The 25,286-nt window shown below is 46.5% G+C and overlaps 12 protein-coding genes across 12 annotated transcripts; 5 read left to right on the top strand and 7 right to left on the bottom strand.

The window, feature by feature from the left end:
• Positions 1-51: 51 nt before the first annotated feature.
• BGW36DRAFT_342226 (inner membrane protease atp23) lies at positions 52-1,124 on the top strand. The gene is made up of 3 exons (XM_046213121.1): positions 52-415; positions 491-750; positions 809-1,124. The coding sequence occupies exons 1-3, from the start codon at positions 187-189 to the stop codon at positions 1,034-1,036; spliced, it is 717 nt and encodes a 238-aa protein (XP_046070853.1). The 5' UTR covers positions 52-186; the 3' UTR covers positions 1,037-1,124.
• Position 1,125: 1 nt separating this feature from the next.
• On the bottom strand, positions 1,126-2,742 carry BGW36DRAFT_379874 (putative serine/threonine protein kinase). The gene is made up of 4 exons (XM_046216267.1): positions 2,406-2,742; positions 1,697-2,356; positions 1,437-1,634; positions 1,126-1,382 (listed from the first exon to the last, which is right to left on the bottom strand). The coding sequence occupies exons 1-4, from the start codon at positions 2,499-2,501 to the stop codon at positions 1,254-1,256; spliced, it is 1,083 nt and encodes a 360-aa protein (XP_046070852.1). The 5' UTR covers positions 2,502-2,742; the 3' UTR covers positions 1,126-1,253.
• A 46-nt stretch (positions 2,743-2,788) lies between these two features.
• On the top strand, positions 2,789-4,434 carry BGW36DRAFT_178122 (putative TOR signaling pathway protein TipA). Its single transcript, XM_046209700.1, has 4 exons — positions 2,789-3,323; positions 3,400-3,790; positions 3,852-4,297; positions 4,361-4,434. Exons 1-3 carry the CDS (start codon positions 2,998-3,000, stop codon positions 3,963-3,965), a joined length of 831 nt encoding a protein of 276 aa, XP_046070851.1. The 5' UTR covers positions 2,789-2,997; the 3' UTR covers positions 3,966-4,297; positions 4,361-4,434.
• On the top strand, positions 4,174-5,425 carry BGW36DRAFT_417245 (ubiquinol-cytochrome C chaperone-domain-containing protein). Its single transcript, XM_046219374.1, has 3 exons — positions 4,174-4,297; positions 4,356-4,695; positions 4,788-5,425. The coding sequence occupies exons 1-3, from the start codon at positions 4,229-4,231 to the stop codon at positions 5,300-5,302; spliced, it is 924 nt and encodes a 307-aa protein (XP_046070850.1). The 5' UTR covers positions 4,174-4,228; the 3' UTR covers positions 5,303-5,425.
• A 93-nt stretch (positions 5,426-5,518) lies between these two features.
• On the bottom strand, positions 5,519-7,857 carry BGW36DRAFT_427948 (leukotriene A-4 hydrolase; the record flags this gene model as incomplete). Its single annotated transcript, XM_046220477.1, has 10 exons — positions 5,519-5,633; positions 5,685-6,172; positions 6,219-6,447; positions 6,503-6,516; positions 6,575-6,700; positions 6,770-6,889; positions 6,941-7,058; positions 7,120-7,339; positions 7,399-7,483; positions 7,534-7,857. 10 exons carry the CDS (start codon positions 7,855-7,857, stop codon positions 5,519-5,521), a joined length of 1,839 nt encoding a protein of 612 aa, XP_046070849.1.
• A 484-nt stretch (positions 7,858-8,341) lies between these two features.
• On the bottom strand, positions 8,342-9,856 carry BGW36DRAFT_359781 (putative Xaa-Pro aminopeptidase pepP; the record flags this gene model as incomplete). The annotated part of the gene is made up of 3 exons (XM_046214112.1): positions 8,342-8,548; positions 8,599-9,631; positions 9,687-9,856. 3 exons carry the CDS (start codon positions 9,854-9,856, stop codon positions 8,342-8,344), a joined length of 1,410 nt encoding a protein of 469 aa, XP_046070848.1.
• A 310-nt stretch (positions 9,857-10,166) lies between these two features.
• Positions 10,167-11,561, bottom strand: BGW36DRAFT_427946 (uncharacterized protein; the record flags this gene model as incomplete). Its single annotated transcript, XM_046220476.1, has 1 exon — positions 10,167-11,561. The coding sequence occupies one exon, from the start codon at positions 11,559-11,561 to the stop codon at positions 10,167-10,169; it is 1,395 nt and encodes a 464-aa protein (XP_046070847.1).
• A 618-nt stretch (positions 11,562-12,179) lies between these two features.
• BGW36DRAFT_178069 (uncharacterized protein) lies at positions 12,180-15,421 on the bottom strand. The gene is made up of 2 exons (XM_046209698.1): positions 14,826-15,421; positions 12,180-14,771 (listed from the first exon to the last, which is right to left on the bottom strand). The coding sequence occupies exons 1-2, from the start codon at positions 15,120-15,122 to the stop codon at positions 12,270-12,272; spliced, it is 2,799 nt and encodes a 932-aa protein (XP_046070846.1). The 5' UTR covers positions 15,123-15,421; the 3' UTR covers positions 12,180-12,269.
• A 1,338-nt stretch (positions 15,422-16,759) lies between these two features.
• On the top strand, positions 16,760-17,046 carry BGW36DRAFT_427944 (uncharacterized protein; the record flags this gene model as incomplete). The annotated part of the gene is made up of 2 exons (XM_046220475.1): positions 16,760-16,798; positions 16,870-17,046. The coding sequence occupies 2 exons, from the start codon at positions 16,760-16,762 to the stop codon at positions 17,044-17,046; spliced, it is 216 nt and encodes a 71-aa protein (XP_046070845.1).
• Positions 17,047-17,072: 26 nt separating this feature from the next.
• On the top strand, positions 17,073-21,039 carry BGW36DRAFT_427943 (putative 5-oxo-L-prolinase; the record flags this gene model as incomplete). Its single annotated transcript, XM_046220474.1, has 4 exons — positions 17,073-19,521; positions 19,574-20,059; positions 20,108-20,289; positions 20,353-21,039. The coding sequence occupies 4 exons, from the start codon at positions 17,073-17,075 to the stop codon at positions 21,037-21,039; spliced, it is 3,804 nt and encodes a 1,267-aa protein (XP_046070844.1).
• Positions 21,040-21,452: 413 nt separating this feature from the next.
• On the bottom strand, positions 21,453-21,995 carry BGW36DRAFT_296721 (putative RNA polymerase II transcriptional coactivator; the record flags this gene model as incomplete). The annotated part of the gene is made up of 2 exons (XM_046211302.1): positions 21,453-21,665; positions 21,744-21,995. 2 exons carry the CDS (start codon positions 21,993-21,995, stop codon positions 21,453-21,455), a joined length of 465 nt encoding a protein of 154 aa, XP_046070843.1.
• A 308-nt stretch (positions 21,996-22,303) lies between these two features.
• BGW36DRAFT_297130 (PXA domain-containing protein) lies at positions 22,304-25,210 on the bottom strand (the record flags this gene model as incomplete). The annotated part of the gene is made up of 2 exons (XM_046211333.1): positions 22,304-24,632; positions 24,690-25,210. The coding sequence occupies 2 exons, from the start codon at positions 25,208-25,210 to the stop codon at positions 22,304-22,306; spliced, it is 2,850 nt and encodes a 949-aa protein (XP_046070842.1).
• Between the last annotated feature and the right edge of the window lie 76 nt (positions 25,211-25,286).

The raw sequence follows: 25,286 nt of genomic DNA, 5'->3' as shown, positions 1-25,286 counted from the left end.
GAAAATTTAATAACAAGAATTGTTCCAAATAGCCTTTATGTAGAACACTGTATGATTTTTGCCTGTCGTCCGATTGCGGACCCATAAACTGAGGGCGTGCATTATTCTGCCAATATTTCCCGCTTTTACACTGATTTTCTAATTTCGCATGTTGAGAGCATTGTTGACTTTTAGACAATAACGAAAATGCCGGACTCACAATCACCAGCGCAATCGCAAGCGCCCCCAGCATTAAAGGATACTGGGTACGTGGAGGGCGATGATTTCTTCACACAATGGACAAACATATTCTCCATCTTGACGGGCAAAATGTCTGCCGAGGGTAAGGAGCGATTTCGCATCGCGAAGGACGATCGAAATGAAGCGGCCGACTGTAAGAGGTGTGAAGAGCAACGCGACTATCTTTTAAACTACAGTAAGTGACTCTTACTTATGTTGAGGATCGAGAATCGGTGGATTCATTCTTGCTAAAACAATGTTTTGATTACAGGCCCTACCATACGTTACCTGAGTGACAATATACGCCAATTGGGAGGGGATCTTTCTAGCCATAATATCTACTGCAGGCGCTGTACGCAAAGGAAGGCAGGTGGGTTCGACCCTGATTATGGGATTCAGATTTGCGCGAATGAGATGCGAGATCAGGGACACCTGGAAGATACAATGGCGCATGAAATGGTACATGCCTATGATCATCTAAGATTTAAGTTGGACTGGGACAGCAATCTGAGGCATGCGGCATGCACTGAGGTACTCTCCTCTCTTTCCTTTCATGTATTATTGATACTTATCAAAGATCGTTGTATAGATACGAGCAAGTTCGCTGAGCGGCGAGTGTCGCTGGTCTCGGGAATTTTTTAGGAGAGGGCAGTGGAAACTCACGCAACAACACCAGGAATGCGTAAGGCGAAGGGCAATACTCTCAGTGCGGGCACGACCGTTTTGTAAAGATGAGGCGCATGCAGAGAAGGTAGTAAACGAGGTGTGGGAAAGCTGTTTCCGGGATACTCGACCTTTTGACGAAATTTATCGATGATAAAGATCCCCAACTACTTTTTGTATACTAGTAGATTATGACAACCATACTCTTTGAAATCCAGAAATAAGAAATACTCAATTGAAGTATTCATGATAATGAAATAATCCCGTGAAATTATGCCAGTGCCAACGCCAATTGATGAGCACACCCAAAACTCCGAATTCAACTCCAAAATAAAGTGCGACGAAGGCCCCAAACCCGCCTGAGCCTTCTTCTACTTGCTATCTTTCAAGTTTGAAACTCGTTGCGAAGCCTTTTCAGCCTTGATACAATGCTTGACGATCCAAGGATGCTGCTGAACTTCTACAAGTGATATCCTCTTTTCAGGGTCAAGGACAAGAAGCTGGGAACAAAAATTAGTGTCTGTTTGATCAAAAGGCCAGCTCTAACTACATACCTTTTTAATGAGATCCCTTGCTTCAGGACTGACGAAAGAAGGAATGGTCATATCTCCTCGAGCGATTCTCCTGTGAGTCATGACAGGCGTGTCCTCGAATGGGGCTTCTCCAACGAGAAATTCATATGTAAGAACACCGAGACTCCACAAGTCAACTTTCTCGTTGTAAAAGTTGTCCTGAGACCCAGACTTGAGCATCTCGGGGGGAGATAGTCAAGTGTACCGCACATGGTTTGTCTCCTGTTGTTTGGTGCATGTACACTCCATCCAAAATCGCTGATCTTGATTTCTCCATGAATTCCCATCAAGATATTCTCGGGTTTAATATCACGATGAATGACGTGCTTCTTGTGCAAGTATTTCAGAGCGGCTGTCATCTGCGCAATATATTGAGCAGCTTTCCATTCAGGAAATCGGTGTTCCTTGCGAAGATGCTTGTACAGTTCGCCCTTTCCTGCAAATTCCAGGATGAGGAAGATGCGTTTGCTATCATGAAAGTGGCCAAATAGCCGAAGCACATTTGGGTGACGAAGGTTGCTCTGGATCTCAATCTCTCTTCTGACCTGTTTCTGTATTCCACCCTGCTGAAGCTCTGACTTGTGAAGCACCTTGAGAGCACAAATGAAACCAGAGGAGCGTTCCTTGGCTAGGTACACTCGACCGAATTTTCCTTTACCTAATGCTTTTCCAATTTCAAACATACCTAGGTGCAGCTTTTTGGGTGCTGGCTGTTCATAGAGAACGCCTGAAGCTTGGGAAGCGTTTTCCTCGGTCTCCTTGGCCGGCGGAGACAAAGCATTAGTTCTTGCTTCATTTGTGTTCTGGAGGGCTATTTTGAGTAGATGGTTGCGAGTTGAGGCTGTCTGGTTCGTCGCTCCCATGCCAGCTATCGAGACGGCAGTTGACAAAGAGCCCTTGTCCTGTAAGCATTGGCATTGATTATAAGCAGGCAGGATGCAGAAATAATACCTTTTGCTTGCTTAGACTCTTCCCTCCCTGTACAGGGTCGTTCCCATCGTTAACTGAGAGGTGCTCAAATCGAGCCTCAAGGGTCTTTGTTGCCATTGTCGAAATACCTGGCCAAAGAAGCAAGGTGGGCAAGAGGACGGAAATAGCGCTGGTCTCAGTCAAGAGGAAATCAGAGGAACGAAGATTCCCGCTGGTATATAGTGATGGGTAGAGTAGGTGACTGACTGGTGAGGATGTTCAAGCAGAGTGAGCCGAGAGTAGATCGGGAGGTTGTTTACGCAGCGGGAGCCCAGCGATGATCACCCCAGCAACGGCTGCGGCCCACTTAGCCGCCCGATGCTATTTCGGGGATTAGCGCTCGAACCACCATATCATTTAACCAACTATCACAAGGTCTTGCTGAACTGACATATTGCGGGGCAGGCCGATAGTAGACTCCGATAGAGCACCGCCGGCGACGATGAGTAGCACCTTGATATCGTGTTGAACAGAACAACAGTCAGCATCCGCACCCCCACCAGGGACACGCAGCTCTCTCTCGACGTCTTCGCGTTTGAGAATCGGGACCAAGTGCGTCCTTGTACGCTCGAAAATGGCAAACAGCGGTCCCTCACCTAGTCAGCATCCCATGGGAGTTGACAGCCCGATGCCTTCAAAGCCGAAAACCTTTGTACACAAGGGTTTCAGGATTACAACCCAGAAGCTCCCCATCTTAAAGGCTGGCCCTATTGATGACATGACCAACAAGCTTGGAATTGCCCCTCCAGAGATGATCTTCGGGGATAATTATGTGGCCATCGAGCATGGCGCCAGTGGATGGGGTATTTCCTTCAACGCGTTTGATGCATTGGACAGAGTGGACAAAACTGGTGCGGCAATGTTGAAGGTGGCGCACTCCAAGGAATGGCAAAAGAGCAGGTATGCTTTCTTTTCTTAAGTCACCAAGAACAAAAAAAAATCTACCTCTTCTATCGGCAAGGCTAACTAGGACAAGAGAACACACTCACGAGGGAATCAAGGAGGTCATAAAACCCTTTGACTGGTCATACAGCACTGATTTTAAAGGAACACTGCATTCTGGGGCCGCACCATTCGCCCCTTCTAGCAATCAGATACCGATTGAGCTTCTTAAACGACCCGACCCCATCCGGTTCTATGACGACGTCGTACTTTACGAAGACGAACTGGCAGACAATGGCATCTCCATGTTGTCTTGCAAGATTCGTGTCATGGAGGATCGCCTTTTATTGCTATCTCGTTTTTTCATGCGATTAGACAATGTGGTCTTCAGGCTCAGAGACACCAGAATGTATGTGGACTTCAACAAGGCCGAAATAATACGGGATTACCAGGCTAGAGAAATGAATTATGAGGACGTGCGCCGGGTACGTATATTCCCTACTCATTTATCCAGCGGCAATAGCATACTTATATAGAATGATGAAGGCTCTGGCCAGTGTTCGCGAAGATGTCCCTGCAGCAATGAGGGATCCAAATAGACTGGCCCAGGTTCTCCCACTCGTCGAAAGCACTTTAGAACGCGTCTCGCTCGGTAAATGACAAAGGAGAGATACAAATATTTCGGCGAGATTAACTTTCTCTATGATCTGGAGAATTTACATCTTTTAGATGCGTAAAGCAGAAGCAATTCGGAGTTGGATGCTTTATCTATGATCGGCGGCGCGGGATGCCAGCCAAACACTGCAAACACAAAAAATTAAAGGACTTAGGTGACCACGAACCGTCATGGCTTACTATCCTGTAGATTACTCTACGTTGCAGAATATCTCTAAAAGAAATATAATTCCTTCGAATACATTGCGATGTCTAGTCAATTCTTATGTCCTCGATGTCTTTTCGGCTCCGGCTTGTCCGTAGTTGCAAAAAATCAGGTATTATTCCGATGTTTTCATCTCGCGCGCAACTCTTCTGATCAATCTTGTCGAGTAGTGCAGGTCTCTATATACAAGGGGTCCTTCGATATCGATCCCAAAGAAATACAATGAAATTACTAGAGCCAATTCGTTATCTACGGTCCCATCAGAGCTTATAACTCAAACCAGGAGCTTCTCAGCGACCAGGACGACTACATCGGGCGTAATTCAGAACTTGGTATCGAAAGGGAATGCAACCGAAACCTACGTATCATATGGCTTTACCCAGAAATTATTCGAGGCCTGTTCTTCACAGGCAGACTACCGCATACCGCAAATAAAGCAGACTCCCGCTCCACTTTCAAAAACCTCTACCGGCGAAGATGTAGGAGTAGGAGAAGGACAATGGTATTCTGGTAAGTTGACGATTCCTATAATGTTTTCCTATACATCTGCATCTGCATAATCGCAAGCAAATTCTGAAACTTGACGCTTTTAAACCAAGCAGATTTTAATTTGTTACCGACTTTCTCGACTTGGTCGCAGGTCACATTCCTACACATGTATCTCCTCACGGTCCGTTTTCGCGCCCTACCATCTCCAGAGAGTGTTCGGACTCACTCACGGCACCTATTTGATCACTTTTCCCACAACGCCGAACACCGAATGGCAACTCTTCATGGAATTTCGAGCCGAGGTATTAGAAACAAGTATCTCAAAGACCTTTTCGTCCAATGGCGAGGTGTTCTGGTTGCATACGATGAAGGCCTGGTTAAGGGAGATGCCGTGTTGGGAGCCGCGGTGTGGAGGAACATATGGAAAGCCAGCTCTAGTGGACACGATGGCCATGAGATCGATTGGACAAAGGTTGCTACGGTTGTCGCGTATATGAGACGCGTCCTCCTAGAACTATCCGAGACCAGCGAGGGTGATCTTGTTTTCTCGGTCGGAGAGAAATCTGGAAAGAAAAAGGCCATCTTTGGCTTTAAGGAGATAGACACAAAGCTGGCGCAGAAAGACTAAATTTAGCGACACAAAATTGGTGCAGGCAAGCTGTACTTTTCCCAGCTTATGTTTGGGTATCGTGCTGATACTCATTGGACTGTATAATAATCTTGTAATTTTAACTAATTCTTAGATAGGTATCAAAAGAGCTACTTGTTATATATTGACTTAAAGTATATTCGACATGCTATGAATAGATTTTGTCCAAAAATAATAGTGAAATTTATGGTTTCTTTACTTTGCCAAATCCTTTTCTACCATACCGCGGGCAATAGGGTGGTAGAAATCTTTATGCTTTTCGAACGCGTCGAGAGCAGCTTGACGGTCAAGGTCTTTTAGGGCTCGGTATCTTAATTCAATGATCAGCCTTGTATCTTCAAGGTCAAGTAGGTAAACTTACAATGGACGAACAAACTTCATCCTGCCAATCTCGCCCAAGAGTTTGACAGCCGGTTCAATGGCGGCTCTATCACCGATCTTCAGACCAAGTCGAAAGTAAAGATTTGAAACTTCAATGTTGGTGCTACTAGCAAACCCATACGCCTTACCCATCAATTGGAATTGTTCAGGACTTAGGGGATTTTCGAAGAGAATGACTTGTTCGAGAAAGATGACAAATTGGTTAGCAGTCAGACCTTTGATATCTTGTTCTGTTGGGGTAAAGTCCGCCGATGGTAATGACTCCCACCTCTTTGCGAGATCGTATACAACGTCGACGAGAGAGGTGTCGAATTTAGGCTTAGGTGGAAGACCTGGTGAATAAAACCAGAAATCCCAATCTACACCATCCAGGAGCTTGGCTGCCTGTGCATCACTAGAGAAGAAATCTAGCATGGTCGCCTTGAATTCGTAAGAATCAAGTGATTTGCCCTTGAACACAGAGAAATACTAAAGATTTTTAGTAGCTGATTACAGACGGATAAGGGCAACTTACGTGTGGAATAAATCGATCGAAAACTTCCTTAGATAAGAGATTTTCGAGATAAAACAAGAAAGTGAATCCCTTTTCGTAGGGTATAATCGAATAAGCATCATCGGGATCCTTGCCCTTGAGGTCAACAATCAATTTCGTGAATTCGTGGTCATGCCCAAAGTTGTCAACGGCATCTGACAAGGATTTCCAGCCGATGATTGCTGAGAAGTGTCGATACGCTTCTCCGTGTCTATTTTGGCATTGTTAGCGCATAATGGTAGAGTTTTTTGAGAGGGTGAAATTACACGGCAGCGATAATCTATGAATTTCACTAATTAGTAAATTAGAAATGCAATAGGAAAGCATAAGGCCCTCACCCTTCGCTCAAGATATGTAGTCCAACCTTCATTTAACCAAAAGTGCTCCCAAGAAGCATTCGTAACTAAGTTCCCACTCCAACTGTGAGAAAGCTCATGAGCAATGACATCCACATTTTCTCGGTCCTGTGGGGAAAAAAATGACAGTAATGTTAATAAACGCAGCAGCATAGATTTGCAGCATGGGAAATATACCTTTGATATCAAACTAGGAGTTGCGAAAGTGAATATAGGGTTTTCCATCCCCCCATATGGAAAGCTAGGAGGAAGGACAAGAACGTTATATTCGCCCCATGCATATGGGTAAACAATTTTCTTTCCAAGTTAGTGGATGTGAATGACTCAATATGCGGCTTGGGGGCTAACCTCAATTGCTTCCATGAATTTCTCAGTGTCTGCCTCGAATTCCCACTTGCATTCGTCAATTCTATCAGGACTTGTGACAACCACGCTTCTTGGGCCAATTGGGGCATCGGTTAAATCTCTATAGGTGATGAGCATTTTGTAATCTTTTAATTTCAACATAGCACCTGGAAACTACATACCCACTTGCGAGCGCGAAGAGATAACTGGGAATTGGGACATTCTGTTTGAACTTGTAGACATTGTTTTCAGGAACAACCTTCGACTCGGCATTTCGTATAGGGAGTCCACTCGCGACGACTGGAAGCGGGGATTTGATATTGAAGTCAATGGTCGTTTTAACGTCCGGCGTATCTTGACACGGGAAGATGGAACGAGCGTGGATAGCTTGGCATTGAGAGACTGTCGGGGCATTTCGTTAGCTATGCCATCTAATGCTGCGCGGACTGAGGTATCATTACACATGAATGGATATTTCTTGGTCGATGTTTGGGCTGCAGTCAACCACTGGAGCGCGGTACACTTTTCAGTGGTTTGAAGAGAGATCTTGTCGCGTTAGCAATTGACCCTTAAAAGAAGACCATCCCGCTGCTCACATCAACTTCAACGGACCCTCCTAGTTCAATGCCATTCTCAAGCTGGATTTTCAAAGCGCTTCCGTAGGGTTCGAATCGCGGTGAGATTTCCCATTTTGACACTTGGCCATTGACTTTGATTTGGGAAATGTCGAGATAGCTCGTATCCAGGATGATTTCTCGGGATTGCGCGTCAGTTTTGGACTGGATCTGGTGAACCACATTCCCAGCCAGCTTCTTCTGGTCAAAAAAAATCTCCAAGTTGGCGGTCACATGGCGAGACACCCAGGCAGTGTAATTGCTGAGCGTATTGGGATCTCGCGGGCGCTGGATGAATGCCGCCATTCTGCGTTGCTGGAGCTGGAAAGACGGGAAACGAAATGGTGAGATGCAGTAGATTGACTTAGCATTCAGGGTCTTCGCACAGAGAGACGACAATTGCAAGATTTTTTTCATGTAGGGACGCTAGGCAATTGCTCTGCCCGTGGTTACAGCGTCGTGTGATGTGACGTGACTGGAGGGGTAACCCGATCCCTTCTTTGCGCCTGCCAAAAAACGTCAAGCGTAGGACCGCCCGTGGATAACCGCAGCTCCCCGCGGCGTTTATCTATACAGTACGCAAAAATGAATTGCTACATGCCACGGATGGCTTTGTCATATGGTGGTATTGAGAACATTCATGCCTCTGAGAGCAAACCCCTCAGCTGGAAATCGCTTTCTCTTGGTTTTTTATGTTTCTTCGTACAGGATCGCGTCGGTGTGGTCGTGTTACGAAAGTTTTGAGCTTCGATATATACAAACTGACCGAGGTTCTGTGAAGCAATAATATTTATGACCCATTAATCCACAGTTCGATCTCGTCCGCGTATTTAGGGGCAGATGTGAGATTGTCATGGCCGTCCTTTGTGACATGGATGTTATCTTCGATACGAATACCTCCGACCTCCCAATATTTCTCGAGCACATCGTTGTCGATATATTTCGAGCTTTCGGGCGACTGCAGGTACGGCTCAATGATGAAGCGGCAAAAGTAGATCTAAAGTAGCGGATTAGAAATGCAAAAGGACAATGGTCAGAGAGGCGTACCCCAGGCTCGACAGTAACCACACTTCCCGCCGGAAGGTTACCCCTAACGCGCAAGTATCTGAACATCTTATCTTTGTCTTCGTAGTTTGCATGGCCCCCGGTATCATGGGTGTCCATTCCAAGATAATGACCAAGCCCGTGCGGAAAGAAGGCCACACTGATTCGCTTGTCAAACAGCTCTTCTTCTGTGCCCTTGAGAATGCCAAGTTTCAGCAGGCCCTTGATAGCAATACGGTGTGCAGCAATATGAACATCTTCCCAAAGAACGCCTTCTTTAATCATTTTCAGTGTTTCAAGCTGCATCTCCAGCACAATGTCATAAATCTCTCGAGATTCGGGAGAAAATTTGCCTGACAATGGAAAGGTCCGCGTAACATCTGCACAGTACGCTCTATACTCACCGGCAGCGTCCAAAAGCAAGTTCAACTTTCTTTTATTTGTTGTCGGATCAATCAAACTATCATTATTATTGACGTAGTGAAGGGTGGCTCCGCTTGTACCGCTGGCAACGATAGGATGATATGCTAGCTCACGACAGCCATGAGCGATACAAGTCGCGATGAATGCTGCCTCAAGCTCTCGTTCATTTTTAGCCGACTTGGCTGCTTTATATACGGCCACGTGAGCCTGAGCAGTAACGTCGTTTGCCTTGCGAAGGAGGGCAATTTCATACGCGTCTTTGATAGCCCGACATTCTTCAATGGCTGTTTTCACTGCAAGAAAATCGGTGTTTGGGAAAGGAACAAAATCAGTGCTGTCCGATATTTGTCCCTGTATAGAAAATACGACACCATTCTGTCCAACCTGTGATCCCAGTTGCGCCAGGCTAGGGTTGATCTCGCTCGTCAACAGGACCTTGTCGACATCGTAGGTGTCTTTTGCTTGTGCAGGAGACATGGGAAGACCAGACCAGATAACCGAATCGGGGTCCAACGGAGGGATATATAGAGTCAACTCGTCGGAGCTTATGTGGTATGTCAAGAGAGCATCTGGAAGTAGGCACCCAGAAAGGTAGAAAAAGAAGCGACGTTGCCTATGAAACAGAAAAATTAATATAGTAGAAGCATGAATTGGTGTTTAAATCCTACCGGAAAGGTTGCTCGGAGTCATTATCTTCGATAAATTTCGTCTTTTGGCCTTCTAGGTAGATGACGCCGTCGTCTTTCAGTCCCTTTTGCTTCAGATACGCAGCAACTTTGCGGGCGTGATCCTTGGCTGGGTATTTACCCGCCAGAATAGCCTCGAGATTTGACGCCATACTAGCAATAGACGAACCAAGATTGGTGCGGTTGCTTACAGCTGAATGAAAGTGAACTGAAGAACGAGATGTTGTGTGTACCCCACACCTTCAAATGTTACGTTGACCCCGCCAACAGGAAGCTGATTAACTAATTTGTTACCAATGATTTGGACCTTTCGACGAATAATAAGTAAATGTTATGATCCGAGCTCCCTACATCGTCCATGAAGAAGATTTACACAGAGAGCAAACATAAAAATCATAAACGCCAGGCTAAATATTCCATCATCATCGTCTTGCGAGCGCATAGAATGGGCAGCTGCTCAATTCAGAAGAATGAGACATCTTCAAATTCCATCTGCCATTTATCAACCTCTTTAAACTTCAATACTGCCTGCTCCAGTTCGCGACTAGCGATTCTGCCACCCGAATCGCGGATTGTGATGTCGTAATCCGAGTCGAATTCATCTGAGGGAGGTAGTGAGGAGAGGTCAGAAGAACCGTCGGAGAGGTAGTTCTCTTTGTCGGTGACCTGGGTTTCTCGACGAGAATATGTGCGAGGGGTTTTGCTTTGGGAATCAGGCAGATTTGGAAATGTTCTCTTGACCCCATTAGGTGTCTTGTTGCTACCCCGATCTGAATATCGTGGGCCGTTGGTGTTCACTTTGACGTTGCGTGTCGTTGCATCCGACAAGCCTCTTTTCTGGGGCCTGCGGCGCGTAGTACCGATGACTCTATTCAATTCATCCTCATCTGAGTCTTCAGCCAGCGACTCCGAGCCTTCATCATAATCTTGGTAACTCTTACGTCGACGAATTCGACGTCGAGGAAGAAATTTGGCTTGTAAGATGGAAGTTGCAATCTTCGGGACGGTATTCTTAGTTACTTGTGCCGTCATCACTTCATCGATAGCAGTAACTGATGGATGGACGCTCCCTGGGCTGCTCAGAGGAGTAGCTAACACAAAATTCATTGTATCAACAGATGCTACAACAGACCGAGGTCTTGGCGTCTGCATAGGGCTAGATATTGGACTGCTTTCCGCAGATGGAGGGTTGTTACTATCGCCATGATTCAATGTTGTGCGCTTTCTCTTCCGAGAGTCTTTGGAGGCCGGTGATGACAAGTTTGAGCCTCGAGATGGAGAAACGTTCGGCGAATCGACTATTTGCGACGGCTTCGTGGCATTCAGCGGTGTCGACTCATCTTCTGGACTCAAGCCACCGAGAAAGTCGTCGTCATCGAGATCGGAAGACTCGTCGGCCTGCATCATCTGGAGCAAGCTGGGTTGTCTTGGTCTTCTTCTGAAATTACTCAAGATAGAACTCTCGAATCCAGGCGTGCTGCCAATGCGCGAAGTGACATCTCCTTTCCGGCCAGCTAATGACAATGTGGACGAGTAGCCTCGAGCTCTAGTAGGGGGGCGACTTCCTGTTTGACTTCCTGTTGCCGGGCGATCATTTGGTGACGATACAAGAGCATTTTCGGGAGCATTTCGAGTGGGTGTCAGAGTAGGTCTGAGTGGGAGTTGATGGGAGCGTGAAGTATCTATGCTGGTATGGGTAGGTAGTTCTGGTGTGGCAGCTCGCGCCTGCCCTTCACTATCAGTACCGAGCACATTTGTCTTCGTGTTTGAAGGATTAGTTAGGTTGGTAGTCTTCCTGGCAGTTTCTGTAGAGGCCTCAGGCGCAGCCCGAGTCCTTCGAGCGGGCGGCCGTGGCATTGGGAAGGCGTGCGTTTCGCTTTGCGAAAGAGCTCAATCGTGTTTTTCTGCTAGATCTGAAGTATGAAAACGATGTTCTGATCTGCACGGCTGGGGTTGCGTTGAGAATTAACGGTGACGCAGCGGTAGATATTAAGATGATTTAAACGCGCGAAAATACACGGGACCGCGTTTGGTGGTTTGTTTACACTTTTACAGTTTGCTTGATGCAGGAGGCACGAGCGTTGGCGCTTTGTGGGGCACAGGTGTACCCAATAATCGCTTGTTTGAATGGAATAGCGACAATTATTGCTAGGTACAAAGGATAAGTTCTCTGCTTGTTCTTGTGCTCAAAGACATAGCAAAGGCCATAGATTCACTCAATGCGGTAATATCTTATGTAGAAGAATATGTCCAAAAATACTATGTGATGGTATCTCAAAATACGAGCAAAATACGAGCAAAATTCGTCAGCATCATCCCCATAAATCATGTATCGTCGGCGGTCGAAAGTTATAATTAAAGGTTGACAATTCATAGTGACACCCATTCGCTGCCACGCTTTATGTACTTATCAAGCAGTATACCCAGGTCATTGAGCGCAAACCGGCAGACATAGAATCCGAAGAATTCTGCTGCATGGCGAGTGCTTAATTCCAGACCAACATGGGTAGGGGAGGAATGCTTGAGACCAGGGTCTTCTACCTGACGGGCAATTTGATCTAGAATCTAATGAGTACTGGCAAGTACAGAGAAGGGGAAAGTTGATGCCTTACCTAAAACCTGGACGGCATCAAATAATCGTGCCAAAGCCCCAATATAATTCGCGTTTGGACCAGTGAACTGAAGCTGAGTGACATTGCGCTTAACAATGCGTGTACTTGGAGAAGTTGTCATAGGCAATGTATTCATGGTGAGGCTTTCCTTCCCAGTCTCTCTAATTGTTGGAATAGGTGTAGCACTTGAGCCTGTCGGCCCAGAGCTTTTGGATCGGAGTTTCCGCCATGACGAAAGATAAGACTTGCTACTGCTATTTGAGCTTCTCGATATAGTCTCAGAGACCATAGAGGCGTCATCAGAGGTGGAAGCCGACTTGATTAGTGCAAGAGTGCCTTGTACCCCTACTTCATTTCCCAATTTCTTTGAAAATGTGGATTGCACTTGATCCAATATATTCTCAAAAGATTGCATCTCTTCTAGAACTGCATCAGCATCATACGTATCAACCTGAGCAAGTTTGAGTAGAGCTGCCGTAAGCAAGTCGCATAACGAAATCTTATCTTCCACGCCACGAATTTTAACATTTTTCACGCGCCATACTTCCCTTGGCACAAACAATTTGGTTGATAAGTAACCGCCGCGAGGATGTGCAATTGTTTCATACAAGGATCTCATCAGCCAGAAAGGCCGCAAAAGAAATGATTCCGGACAAGGTTCCAATGGCAAAGGGGCGTTAGCGGCCAAATGATTCGGTGAGCCAGGTGTTGAAGGTGAATGTATATCACTGTTAAAGAGATAGAGGCCACGGCCAGGTAAACTATTAACGGTGAAGGTTTGCGCAGTGGGCGTGGGCAGCGCTGGAATGAAAGCATTCGGGCCTCCTCTTTGAAAGTCAAAGGCTGGAAAAGTACTACTGGATGGAGTGTTTGGAGACTCGGTCGATATGTCAGGTGTCGAAACAGACATATTTCTAGCCATCATTGCTCCAAGGCTAGATGAAGAAGTATTCTTTCGAAGAATACCGGGTGCAGAAGTGATTTTTCCGATAGGCTTAGGAGGCGACGGCACAATGGGGCGTTCAAAATCATCGCTATCTTGGGTGACAGCTCTTGTAAGGCCCGAGCCATAGCTATCTTCCCTCAGAGATTCATATGAAGCCTTCCTCTCAGGAAGCATATTCTGTGGTGATTTGGACGGCACATGTGGAGGGACGGGTATGTTGGGCCTGCGCTCGAACTGAGGCATGGGCGGTGGAGGACTTCTAAAAGGCATGGCATAAGGCTCTGTTTTAGGAGGCTGGGAGTTGGTAGCAATACGGTTCGTGTCGATCTTCAGTTGTTTCATGTTTGAGCCAGATAAACGACGAGCTCGTACACCCGAAGGCGGAGAGAGCGGCACAGACTGTGGGAGGGGCATGGGCGGCCGTGTGCCTGGCACCGCTGGGTTTTCAGACGAAAGAACACCTTCCTCTGCTAAAGTTGACAGAGACGTGACCGCTGTAGCGGCATTGGAGGTCAAGGAACTGCCCCATGTTCTCGCAGAAAACGTGCTCGAGTCAGATTGTCGCGGTAATGCAGACTTGGTATGTAGGTCAAGTTCGAAATCATCCATAACATATCCTCTTGTCATCTCTTCCAATAGACGCTCCTCCTCTTCCGCCTCTTCACCCACATAATCAGATTCCATTCTAGCATTTTGAGACCATAAAGCTTCATCATTCATTCGTCTTTTTTCTAGTCCTCGAGCCATCGCTTCCTGAGCTTCTCTCTCGGCTTCTCGTACTCTTTGCTTTGCAATCTCAATATTCCTCCTCGCATTAGACACGACATCATCGTCATTTTCGTAAAAGTCTTCAGGGGGGTGTGATGCAGGTTCCAAGCCTTCGTTGTAGGCAGCTTCAACTGCAGCGTCTAAAGCAGCATCAAATTCAGCCTCAGTGCCATTGCTTTCCGGGCGAGAATGCGTGTTTCGCGAATACAATGATAACTTTGACTTGGTAGATGTAGGTGAAGAAGGCCCAGATTCATCGATTGTGTCAAGCCATGATGTTGACTCGTTTCCGGTAATATTCGGGTTTTGACCTTTCGAAGAACTCAATCCATATAACTCTGAACCTGTAGTGAGGCGCTTGCTGGAGTCAAAAGTGGATTGCTGGCGAGGCGAGAGGGGTAAGCCGTAGTTGCTTTCATCACAAGCCTCTTCATGCGACGAAAGAAATGTATCTTCTTGGGACGGACCAGCTTGGGAAACTATATCACTAATCGGGGTAGCTTTGGGGTTTTCTGGTAACTTGACGCTGTTAATGTCGGTTATAGGTGGTGTGTAATCATCTGTCTCCCTAGAAGTTGATTTGGTGGTTAAAATCTTCTCGTCCTTTGTCACAGATTGAGAGTTTGGCGGAATAAGGCTCTGGTCGCTAAGCGGTCGTTCAGGAAGCGCCTTGTCGCTGTACTGTTGCATTGGGAGATCAAGGCGCTCCAGCTCTTTAATGCGGCTCACGTAAGTATTGCGCTAGAGTAAATTCATTAGCCTTTGGTTTACAAGAAAGGTATATGAACAGCTTACTATTTCCAGCAATTTAGATTTTTCATCATCGCCTCCACTACTCCGCAGCATTACCAGTTGTAATAATTGACATGCGTCCTGATAAGCTTCGATTGCGCCTTCAAAATTCGCAGCATTGTCCAACAATACTGCGGTATTCGCCTTCTGTAATGCTTTTGATAGCATAACTTTCTGTGAAGGTCCACGCTGCCGACGTGTATTTTGTGGGGATGTAGAACCGGGCTCAATTCTGTCTTGGGGACCTCGGACGACCTGCTCTCTGCTCTGAGACCTTGTTTCATATACCAGATCGTCCATGGTATGTATATATATATATATATCTCTCTCTCTCTCTCTCTCTCTCACTCTCTCTCGTAATACCGGAAAAGGTGTCTTATTCAAGTCAAAAAGTAGTGAGATACCAAAGCATCTCTGGGTTTGCACCCACCCCACGAGACGGGTGTCTCAGGTTCCACCACGCACGAGAATGCCGTTAAACCAAGGAATTATTGCTGAAGAAACTCTGCTGTAGTTGGGCAGGCTCTGGATAACGGAAAGGATCAGTCTGAAAGCAAATTGACGTCGACAATGCACAGCATTCTATTAAAGGCAGTGGCGAGGGAATAGAGAGGTGTTTAGCGGCGTCTTAGATGTTCAGGCAGGCCATCATATCATGATCTGGCAACCATGGCGAGGTATGCAAAAATAAAACCTGGTTAAAAATTCAATATGTGATATTCGTTAACAAGAGCCCAAACTTCCACCTAGGCGCAAATTCCCAAAATATTGATGCTTCAATGGCGTTACACGGTCTGTGCAAAGCGGGAATCGGAAACGCGGTCAGAAAGTCGAGTTGCCAATGCACTTGAACAATACGTAATGCAGGTTTTAAATCGCAACCAAGGGCGATGACCTGAATGAAGCGGAATTGGCGTTCGACAGGAACAGTCGAATGGCAAACAGGTCGTCAGAGGGCGGTTTCAAATAATTCCCAGGTCGCCCGACGGCAGTGTGTACAAAGGGGGGAACAAGTATATCCAAGTCGCAGGACACCCTCAAACTGCAGGGGAAGAAATCGAAATCGATTGGATGAACCTCTTGAAGACTCAGCAAGAAGGGATAGCAGAGCGAGACTGGTCCAAAAAGTAAAGGCAGATCGGCGAGGCTGGACTGATCGCACGTCTCGAACTGCAGCGCTCGGGGAAGAGAAAGGGGGAGGCAATTCCACACGCTGCCGAAAGCGATAGCGCTAGTCTGCTGTTCGATAGATAGCACCCCTCCTTTGACATACAACAATAGTATTTACAATGGACAATAATATTATTATAATATTACGACGTAGACAACAACAATAATATTATTAAATCAGATATTAATATTATGACTGGTACAATCAAATAATAGTAGTAGAAGTATAATAAGCAACAGCGATTGCTGCCTGGACGGCTTGATTTTCTCAGTCCTGCAGGCTGGTGTCAACTAGCACGGCACAGCATCAATAACAATAATAATAATGGCCATGATTTTATTCCCGCTCTTACTATTCATCTCTTATTCGCCTAGTAGAAGTCATAGCATTTCCGCAGGAACACTACGCGGTCCATGGTCAACTGTGCCCCGTTCCTTCTCTGCGACTGGCTGGCGCACCCCCTCCTGCCCGCCTATGTAGTTAATATGTAAATAGCCTAATAGTTACCGATGCATCGACGTCATCTCGAGGAGCTGCACCTACTGCACCTGCATCTGTCCAGACTGCCTCGTCCATGCATCGCCTATGCATCGTCTATCCTGAATATTCTGGATACCCAATATCTATCCACCACAGCCAAGAGACGCCGTGCTTTCTGCTGGGGAGGGGTTGGGGCTCTTCCAGCCTGGTAATTGCGTTGCCGTTGACAGCATAAGCGAAGAGAAGCGAAGCGCCATCTACCTAGCCAAGTCTGTCCGACACAACTATGGCAACTACCGGCAGAGGGATCCGTGTGGCGATCGATGTATGTGTAGACCGCCCTATACTCTCGTGCAGTCCCTTATCTTATGCTATCGCCTGCTAACCATTCGACAGCGAGGTGGTACCTTCACCGATTGCATCGGCAATCCGGGAACAGGAAAGCTAGAAGATGACATCGTAATCAAGCTGCTATCCGAAGACCCGGAGAACTATGACGATGCACCTCTCGAAGGAATTCGCCGGCTTCTCTCCAAGTTCACCGGCCGCAACATTCGGAGGGGGAACCGCTAGATACCTCGCAAATTGAGAGCATCCGGATGGGAACCACCGTCGCTACCAATGCTCTTCTTGAAAGGAAAGGGGAGAAGATCGCCCTTATAGTGACAAAGGGCTTTAAGGACTGTCTCGAAATTGGCAATCAGTCTCGCCCGAAAATCTTCGATCTTGCAATCAGGCGCCCCGAGGTTCTATATCAAAAGGTGGTTGAAATTGACGAGCGAGTGACCCTGGAGGACTACGCAGAAGATCCCACTCGAAAGAAAACTAAAGTTCCTCCTAGGGAACAAGCTTCTTCTGACACTGAACTTGTAAGTGGAGTCTCATCCGAGGCTGTGAGGATTTTCAAAAGGCCGAACAAGGACACGGTGCGGGACCAGCTGCAGCAATTATACAACGATGGTTTTCGCAGTATTGCAGTTTGCCTCATGCACGGGTACACCTTTCCAGATCACGAGGCTGTGGTTGGTAACTTGGCTCGAGAAGTTGGCTTCACACACGTCAGTTTGAGTCATGAACTTATGCCGATGATAAAACTGGTTCCCAGGGCCACTTCAGCTTGTGCAGATGCCTACCTTACCCCCACCATCAAAAAGTATATATCCGGGTTTGAGGCGGGCTTTGAAGGTGGGCTAGGTGCAAAAGCCGTGCAAAATAACGCTGGTGGAAAGGGGGCTCGTTGTGAATTCATGCAATCAGATGGCGGTCTTTCCGATGTCAGTCAGTTTTCTGGCTTGAAAGCCATTCTCTCGGGCCCAGCGGGAGGAGTGGTCGGATACGCTCTGACTTCCTATGATTCAGACTCCAAGATTCCCGTCATTGGTTTTGATATGGGTGGGACAAGCACTGATGTCAGCCGATATGGCGAAGGCAGATACGAACATGTCTTTGAAACAACTACTGCTGGGGTCACAATCCAGTCACCGCAATTAGACATCAACACAGTAGCTGCAGGTGGCGGTTCTCGGCTTTTCTTTAAAAATGGACTTTTCATTGTGGGCCCCGAATCCGCAGGTGCCCATCCTGGCCCAGCCTGCTATCGAAAAGGGGGCCCTCTGACTGTTACTGATGCCAATCTTTATCTTGGAAGGATACTTCCGGATTTCTTCCCCAAAATATTCGGTAAAGACGAAAATGAGGGATTGGACGAAGAGGCTAGTCGCCAAAAATTTGAAGAAATCGCAGATCAAATCAATGAAGAAATCTCTAAGACTGACAAGGACAAGAAGATGACCCCAGATGAGGTGGCATATGGGTTCATTAAAATTGCGAATGAGACGATGACACGGCCCATACGTTCACTCACTGAAGCTAGAGGCTACGACACGTCAAAGCACCGCCTGGCTACATTTGGAGGGGCAGGTGGTCAACATGCCGTTGCTATTGCTGAGGGGCTGGGTATAACACAAATTCTAGTACACCGATACTCTTCTGTACTCTCGGCATACGGTATGGCCTTGGCTGATGTTGTTGACGAAAGTCAAGAACCAGAATCACAAGTCTGGGCGGCGGGAGAGGTCCAGCAAAAGCTGAGGTCTAAGATGGAGTATCTGAAACGGAGATCCACGGAAAAGCTACGTGCACAAGGGTTTGGACTTGAATCGATCGTTTTCGAAGAGTACTTGAACATGCGATATAGAGGAACGGAATCGGCGCTCATGATCCTGAAGCCAACACCGGGAGAGGCAAAGGCTTTCTACGACGGCGATGAGTGGGCCTTTGAAAAGGCCTTCATAAAACAACACGAGCGCGAGTTCGGGTTCGTACTTCCAGACAGAGACATCATTGTTGACGATGTGCGCGCTCGTGGCATCGGCAAAATCTTCCAGGGCCTTGAAAAGTCAATCGACCAACAACTGAAGGAAGCGAGACCAATAGATGTCAACCCTAAAAATATATTTCGGACCACAAATGTCTATTTTGATGGAGGTCGTCGAGATACACCCGTTTATAAGCTGGACGAGTTGAATGTCAATGATCGAGTTAAAGGGCCAGCGATAATAGCTGATGACACTCAAACGCTCGTTGTGACTCCAGGTGCAAGTGGTCTGATTACGGATACACATGTAGTAATAAATATTGGAGAGAGTGAAACTCATGAAGTCAAACCCGAAACCGACGAGGTCAATCCCATCATGCTAAGTATTTTTGCTCACCGCTTCATGGCTATAGCTGAACAGATGGGTCGCGCTTTGCAGAAAACGAGCGTGAGTACTAATGTTAAGGAGAGACTCGACTATTCATGTGCACTCTTCGACTCAGATGGGGGGTTAGTAGCGAACGCGCCTCACTTGCCTGTGCATCTCGGCAGTATGTCAACGTGTGTTCGGACCCAGGCTGCCATATGGAAAGGAAAATTGAAGCAAGGGGATGTTATCGTTTCTAATCATCCGGAATTTGGAGGCACCCATCTTCCAGACATCACCGTCATAACACCAGCTTTTGCTGGTAAAGAGATTATCTTCTATGTAGCCTCTCGAGCACATCACGGTATGTTTTTGGAAGTAATAATATGATCGAAACAAGGCTAACCTTTAATTAGCGGACATTGGAGGTATTCTTCCAGGCAGTATGCCACCTCATTCCAAGGAACTCTACCAAGAGGGTGCCACTATCAAGTCAGAGAAGTTAGTTTCAGAAGGTCATTTCAATGAACAACGAATTACGGAATTGCTTTATCGCGAGCCTGCAAGGTACCAGGACTGCAGTGGAACAAGATGTCTCGCAGACAACCTGAACGACCTTAAAGCGCAAGTCGCCGCGAATCAAAAGGGTATAAATCTAATTTGTTCTCTGATTGAAGAATATGGACAAGAACGGGTACAGCATTATATGCACAAAATCCAAGAAAATGCCGAGACCAGCGTTAGGAATTTGCTGAAAGAAGTGAGCCGCAAATTTCAGGGGAGGGACCTGTCAGCTGTTGATTATATGGACGACGGAAGCCCTATCAAACTACATATATCAATCCAGCCAGAGGATGGAACCGCTTTCTTCGATTTCACGGGTACTGGACCCGAAGTTTACGGTATGAAACACCTTCCCAGCTCTAAATAATCTTCTAACACACATAAAGGGAATATCAATGCACCTGAAGCCGTAACCTACTCAGCTATTATATATTGTCTAAGATGTCTGATCTCTGAGGATATACCGCTTAACCAGGGTTGTCTCAAGCCAGTAAAGGTGCACATTCCGAAAAATTCATTCTTGTCACCTTCTGAGAATGCCGCTGTGGTCGGAGGGAATGTCCTCACAGTAAGTTTTCAACCGGTATCTTCGAAAAAGGTGTACAACTGACATCAATTTCAATATCTATAGAGCCAGCGAATCACAGATGTAATCTTGAAATGTTTCCGGGCTTGTGCGGCTTCGCAGGGCGATACAAATAATTTAACTTTTGGCTTTGGAGGCAACATTTCTGGAGGAGAAGAAACTAGGGGATTTGGCTATTATGAAACTATTGCGGGGGGTAGCGGGGCTGGTCCAGACTGGGCAGGGACGTCTGGAGTACATACACATATGACTAATACTCGAATAACTGATGCCGAGGTCTTTGAGCGGCGATATCCAGTCTTACTTCGAGAATTCAGCCTACGGCCTGGGTCTGGGGGGCTCGGCCAGCATTGTGGAGGAGATGGTGTCATCAGAGACATTGAATTCCGCATTCCTGTCCAAGTTTCGATCCTCTCGGAACGACGGGTTTACCGGCCATATGGCCTTGAAGGTGGTGAAGACGCACGAAGTGGACGTAACCTTTGGGTTCGAAAAATCCGAAGGAGCGACAAAGATGACAAGGAGATCGTTGAAGACCGACTCATCAACTTAGGGGGCAAGAACAGCGTGAAAATGCGACCTGGAGAACGCATCATCATCATGACGCCTGGAGGAGGTGGCTGGGGTATTGCTGGTGATGAGAGCAAAGTTCGCAGGAAGCGCGATGTGAAACACGCCTGGCGAGGAGGGTCAATAGCAAACATGCTTGCAACACAAGAAAGCAGCATGTAGATATCTTTTGGCATGCATGACACGGGCTACTAAGGAGGCTGTAATATATTACTTCCTATGCTCTCTTGGGACTGAAAATTAGAGCGGCATACCGGACCGGAACTGAATTTATCTTTTCTACGCACATAGACGATTTAGATCAAGCCCTGAGGTGTGCGGAGACACCACTATTTGTTTTGCTTTAATCACTCGTCCTAGCTAAATGCCCGCACATAGCATTTCCATTCTGCCCAATTGCATTAAAACATGTCATCAAATTTATTTACTTGAATGGTCGATGGTAATAAACTGTCGCCATTTTTAGTAGGCCATCTCTTAAAGCTCCAATGTATATGCTGTCAAAAGTCAAGGATCAAGCCTGGTATGCAAATCGCGTATAAAATAGATGTTTACCTCGAGGGAGTACCCGAACCTCAGTCTTCTTCCTCTTCCTCGTCACTTGTGACATCAATGTTCTTTTTGCCACTTGATATAGGCTGGATAGGCTCGTCATCTTCATTCCCATCCTCAGCAAGGCCATTGTAGGGCGGTCGAGGAATTGTGATGCCTTTCTGAGATAGTGCTTCTTCAATTTCTGGTAAATGAGAGATTAAAGCGGAAAATTGTTCAATTGGCAAAGATATGCCCTGCAAGATAGAAAAGGTTGAAAGATTAGCACCCTCATCTGAGAGATTCTAATGAATATCAATAATCCAAAAACATACCTTCTTTCCCGGGAGTTCTTGGCCATCCTTCTCATAATATTCTCTAACATGTACCAATGTTTTACCTTTGAAGGTCGACACGGTGACACGACGAAGGTTTGAGATCTCCCAGTACGTATCTCCATTGGAGTCGGTCTTTTTAGACGATGTCTTGACTCGTTTCGAGCGGCTTTTCTGATCATTGTCGTCGCTCACGACAAAGCCACCATCGGACTGGTAGTCATTTGAGCGCTTCTTCGATTTAGAAGACATGATTTTTGCGTATTTCAGACTCAGATCCTTTTGTTCAATGACCTGTCTAAATTGGTGAACTAACGAGGTTGTCCACAAAGAGCGCGTTTGCGCGTCATATCACGTGTGCCGTCTTTATCTTATCGGGGAATCGCGTCATTTGTCTCGAAACGGTAGGATAATTTATTAGTATTCTCTCTAAAGGTACAAGTGGACATGGTGTATACCCTGAAAAATACTTCATGCTATCAAGAAAATGGATGTAGTGTACAGCAGAATGTCTTCCGGATTATATACACTAGCTAGCAAAGATACTACATAACAGAAATCTATAGTATAAGAGCTCGAAGGGCTTGCAAAATCAAAGCAAACATTAGACCCCGGCCAACTTCTTCTATTTGAAGACAATCAAAGACCCTAGCAAGTGCTTCCCCCGTCGCCACGGCACCCATCACACTCATTAAAGCCTGAGGCATGCCCCTTTCGACGAGCAATTTCCTGGCGTCAGTCTTGAGCTTTGCACTCTCTTCCGCATTCAATGGAGGCGGCCATATTTTCAACTCCTCCTCAGTTGGAAGGGCATTTTCTCTCATCTTTGAAACATGAGCCGCAATTGCTTCGTCTGAGGTATGAGAGTCAATCATTGATTGCTGCACTAAAAGCCGCATTGATTCCAAATGAGGATTTCCTGGGCGCAGTATATACGTCTTTGCGGCATTGAGGAGCGTTCTCCGTATATTCCAAGCGGACGACAACGTGTATAATTCATTTATGACAGCAAAAATTAGTTCAACCGCAATACGGGTTTCGTCTTCGGTGATCGGGCTTCCTGTGGACGCGCTGATTAAGTCGGTTTTTTTATCTGCTAATTCATGAGAACTTTTCCTCCCGTGTCGATCATGCTGTGTGTCGTTATCATTATCTTGATGCGCAGTACTTTCTAGAATGTCCTTTTCGACGCTTGTATCAGGTCCCGCCAAAGCCGAACTTGTTGTGTTTAGAGTGTCTGTGATAGTTCTATCAGTCGATATATCGGCTGAGTTATCGGCACTTGGGATATATGGCGACGAAGGTGCCGTACTCGTTAAATCAACGACGGGTTGGTTAACCAACTTCCTGTCAATCTGGGTCTCACTAGCAACAGACAAGGAATGTGATCGCCCTAGGTTATCTTGACTAGGATGGCGTTGGTGATCCAAATCAACGTGCGAGGATATTGGTTGACTCGGAGTTGTAATGGTGCTTTTTTTGTTCAGACCTGCGAAGACCCCTGTCATACCATCCAAAACAGCCTTCCCTCCCCCAGCAACTCCTTTTGGTGCATTTGACAAAACCCCCAACATGCCCTTGCCCATGTTCTCAAATGTGCTCGATGCCCGCAAGGGAAGGCCAGCCTTGCTTGCTGTCGACGCCGCCTGATTCCAATCGCTATCCCTTCCAAGAAACCGCCGGACACGTTCTGATCTAACGAGGTCTTGGTATTGGAGTACATCACGAAGATATTTCTCAAGCGCTTTTGCGAGGACGTATTTTGTTTGTCCACGCCAAGCTGGTAAAGAAATATGACGGTCCAAAAATGATAGATTGTGGTATCTCGAAAGAGTTGAGAGGCCTTCATGCAAATATTCAAAGTCTTGGTAACTTCTAAATATCATCCACCCTGGTTGGCGGGCCGAGACAGGTTCAATTTGAAGCGAATACTCAGCTGTTGGTTTATTTCTCATCACGGACTTATCTCCAGGTACAGAACCATCATCAATTAATACGGATGCACCAAAGAGGGAGTGACTGAGCATTGCATAATCCTGCTGTCCATAAGCAGGACTCTTCGATTCACTTGAGCTCCGCTCAGGGAGTTCGACTGCGACGAATTCCGATCCATCGTTACTGTTGCTACCTTCTGACGGCTCTACTTCGACAGGTATTGCTGCCCCGGTCACCTCGGATTTTATATCCAATGGCGAACTGATAGCAGCCGACTCGTCTGGTAAAACATTCTTCTCGGTGAACATTTTATACGAATGCGACTTTTCTGACGACTCAGTTCTCTCTAGTTTGACAGGCATATCGCTTGAGGAGGCACGGGGTGAATCAATGGCAGCTTCAGAAGAGACTACCTTGCCCTTCGGGGCATTTTCCAAACTGGCATCAATTGCATTCAAAATCTCCGGCTCGCCTTCCTGAAGCAAATGCACTATCCAACCATTGATGAAATCCTGTTGTGAACAGCTCTTTATGACAGACTCCAATACCACTCCGGCCAATATCTCACGGAAGAATAACCTGAGTGGTTCGCATTTATAAACTGAAGGTTCGAGGAAAGAAGAAAGGACATCATCTGCAACCATCTTGAGTTTTTTCTGTTGCTGATCTACAGACAGCACGTTCGACAAGTTGCTTTCTGGATATTGTTTCAGATAGTTTTTTATAACATCTTCTGTCGCGGTAGAGTCGGTGCTGCCAGTCTCTAGAGCCAAGGATAGCTCATTTAAAAATACAATAATCATCGAACTCGAATTCGTAACAAACTGGAGAAATGTATCCGCCGATCGTTTGCGGGTCATATGTGATGACAACGAGTTGATGAAATTGACCAAAGTCTTTCTGCAGCTGAGGGGAAACGAGTCCTCGGCAGGAAGGATAGGTTGGTACCAATATCTGAGATATTATGAGCTGCGCGGCCTGTGTTGAAATAACGGAATAACGTGGCCTTACTTTACATATTCTGTTACCACAGCATCCGTCAGGCTTGAAAGAGCCGCGGCGGTGGCAGGACGAAATTCGGAGAAATTCAAATCGTTTCTCGAGGCATTTTCAGCATCTTCATTGAGTTTTAGATCTCCTGCCCGAAAATTCCAGTCGAGAAGCCGAGAAGCAACCTCGATGCCAAGTTCCTTCCTCTTTCTGACCTGCCTGGAATACCGCTCCCCATGGGGCGACTCCCTATCTGCGACACCATCCCAAAGCTCATGGAAAAGGAATCCAGCGACTAGTCCAATGAGTAATAAACCTAGTCTCCCAAATATTATATATATGACAAGTGCCAGTGCACCGATTATAATAACAAGCGTTTCGTTCTCGGCTGTTGAGAGATAATGCAAGACACGTTGCGTTAATGTCGAAGCCGACGCCGGCCAAGGGCCCAGCTCACCTCTATCAGCGACGTCATCCTTAACTGTGCCTTTGGCGGTTTTCTCATTCTCTAAAATATATTCAGAAATATTGACTTCATCCATAACAATCGCATGGAGCAACCGATTAGGTGCGCTGCTAACGACAGCTGAAAGGCGAGGCGTGTTAGTATCTATTATA

The sequence above is a fragment of the Talaromyces proteolyticus genome (genome assembly GCF_021365285.1).
Source record: "Talaromyces proteolyticus strain PMI_201 chromosome Unknown BGW36scaffold_7, whole genome shotgun sequence".
In the NCBI taxonomy this organism is placed as follows: domain Eukaryota; kingdom Fungi; phylum Ascomycota; class Eurotiomycetes; order Eurotiales; family Trichocomaceae; genus Talaromyces; species Talaromyces proteolyticus.
Note: the sequence above shows the minus strand (reverse complement) of the source record. Positions and strands in the feature narration are given on the sequence as shown.